Below are 2,193 nucleotides of genomic sequence, written 5' to 3'. Positions count from 1 at the left end.
GGGGGGGGGGGGGGACACTCAAATGTCCAACATTCAAGTGCTGACTTGGCTCACCTTGTAAATAGCAATGGAGGACGAGACAATTGTCCTGCTTTGTTTGTTGTGCGAGTCATTTTAAAAATAATCTGGATGTTAGCATGAAGAAGAACATAGTCATGTGAAAATGTGAGCAGACTCATTCTATCCATCTTTGCCCCTCTCAATAAGAACCTCAACATCTTCAGCTCTGCCACTTCCTGATCTGTCTCCTGTCTTTTTGTCAGTCCCACTGTCTCCAAACAGTACAACGTGGCTGCTCTCACCACTGTGTTGTAAGCCTTTTCCTTGGACTACTCTATTCATTAGCAAAATATTCCATTGCACATGGAACAGATTTTAATGAATGTTCCAGGAAGTAAATAATCAGATATACATTTGGTTAACTGACCTTAGAAGATATAAAAAATGCTGTAACTCAATTATTTTACAGACAATAAACTTGGGTTTATAATAAAAATTTTAAATATATGCATAATAGCAAAATTATCTCAGCTGGAATCTTTTTTGTTGTGTGGTGTTTACATGTTCTCCCCCTGCATGTATGTTTATTTTCTGGGTAGCCTGGTTTCTTCCCACAATCCAAAGTCATACATGTTGGGTTATTTGGAAATTTTAAATTACTTTAAGTATGAGCATGAATGGTCTTTCGTCTTTATGTGGTCTTGTTCTGGGCTGGCTTTCTGTCCAGGGTGTCCAGAGTGTCCAGAGTGTCCAGAGTGTCCAGGGTGTCCTTCATGTCTCATCCAGTAACCACTGGAGTTAGAACCAGCATCCTGTGACCCCGAACAGAATTATGTGGGTGTAGAAGATGGATGAATGGATAAATCTGGTGCATGGCAGATTTTCTCCTCAGATTAATGTCTTCTTTTATGTCAGCTCCAATAACAAGTAGACTAATGGAGACATTACATCATGACTGTGAATTACCTAATAACAGACAAAATTATTTATTTCAGAATCCGATGGAAAAACAGTCCTCACAAAAGCTTTGCTGAACCTGAAAGATGGAAAAAATGACACAATTGAATTCTTCATTGACACAGTGGAGAAAAATGAAGATTTAAAAGAGTTTATCAATGCACCTTTCAACAATGAAACTGATGGTGAGCAAACAAACAATTAATTGTGAGGAACTGAATATTTTAATGACTTCTGCTTGTAAGAAAAAAGGTCATAAGGGTGGAGGATTTAATATATTTTACTGGAAAGTCCTTCAAGGTAGTTGAAATTGACTTGAAGTTATAATGTGACATAAGAGAACATAACAACCTTGTCTCCTGGAACGACACAAATCAGCCGAAGGTCAGACAGCCCTACACATTGCCATAGAGAGGAGAAACTTGGAATACGTGAAACTGCTGGTCGAGAAAGGAGCAGATTTGAATGCCAAAGCCAGTGGCCCGTTTTTCCAGCGTCACTATGAAGGGGGCTTTTATTTTGGTAGGTAATTTGACACAAAAGCTATTCTGTTCTGTCATAGTTGTGTCTTGCTCAGTCTTATCTCTAAACTGAATTATTTGCTTCCATCAGGGGAGCTTCCTCTGTCACTGGCTGCATGCACAAACCAGCCAGAAATTGTGTCATTTCTCATGAACAACCCTAAAAACAAAGCTGATGCGACGGCCCAAGACTCACGAGGAAATACTGTGCTGCACGCTTTGGTGATCGCAACAGATAAAGAAACAGAAAACATGACAGAAAACACAGAAAACATCACAAAGCTGTATGATTACATTCTTACTGAGCACTACAAATCTGAGAAATCTAAGAAGTCTGAGAAAAACCAACAAGATGAGTTGGAATCTGTTGAAACATCTGATTGTCAAACTCTCCTAAACTCATATAGTAACAAGTCTGAGGTAGGTCTGTTTCTTTGTAAAGACTTCATGTATACTCAGATACAGAACATTTTCAGTGTTTTAGTTCAGCTTTAGTGTATTACATGAATGAAATTCTCCTTTATCCCTTCAAGTCTGAGAAGACTGAAGTCAGCTACTTGGAATCCATCGAAAACAACAAAGGTCTGACTCCTCTGAAACTGGCTGCCAAGCTCGGCAGGTTTGGGGTAGGTCTGTTTTCTTCTTAAAGGCTTCATGTGTATTTTCAGGAATAAACTTTGATTCAAGTTTAGCATATAACACTGTAAAAGTAACA

The 2,193-nt window shown here is 38.8% G+C and overlaps 1 protein-coding gene across 2 annotated transcripts in view; it reads left to right on the top strand.

The window, feature by feature from the left end:
- Positions 1–2,193, top strand: part of LOC108248546 (transient receptor potential cation channel subfamily V member 1-like) — a 15,510-nt gene that overhangs the window by 4,085 nt on the left and 9,232 nt on the right. Inside the window, exons 2-6 of one of the 2 annotated variants that reach the window (XM_025010875.2) lie at positions 728–868; positions 996–1,142; positions 1,336–1,479; positions 1,570–1,898; positions 2,012–2,104. In XM_025010875.2, coding sequence (XP_024866643.1) covers positions 856–868; positions 996–1,142; positions 1,336–1,479; positions 1,570–1,898; positions 2,012–2,104 — 726 coding nt within the window. In that variant the 5' untranslated portion in view covers positions 728–855. The remainder of the gene's footprint in view (positions 1–727; positions 869–995; positions 1,143–1,335; positions 1,480–1,569; positions 1,899–2,011; positions 2,105–2,193) is intronic. The other variant, XM_025010874.2, reaches the window with a different exon arrangement.

Source organism: Kryptolebias marmoratus, linkage group LG2 (genome assembly GCF_001649575.2).
Source record: "Kryptolebias marmoratus isolate JLee-2015 linkage group LG2, ASM164957v2, whole genome shotgun sequence".
In the NCBI taxonomy this organism is placed as follows: domain Eukaryota; kingdom Metazoa; phylum Chordata; class Actinopteri; order Cyprinodontiformes; family Rivulidae; genus Kryptolebias; species Kryptolebias marmoratus.
The sequence above is the reverse complement of the archived record's forward strand: the minus strand, read 5'-3'. Positions and strand labels throughout refer to the sequence as shown.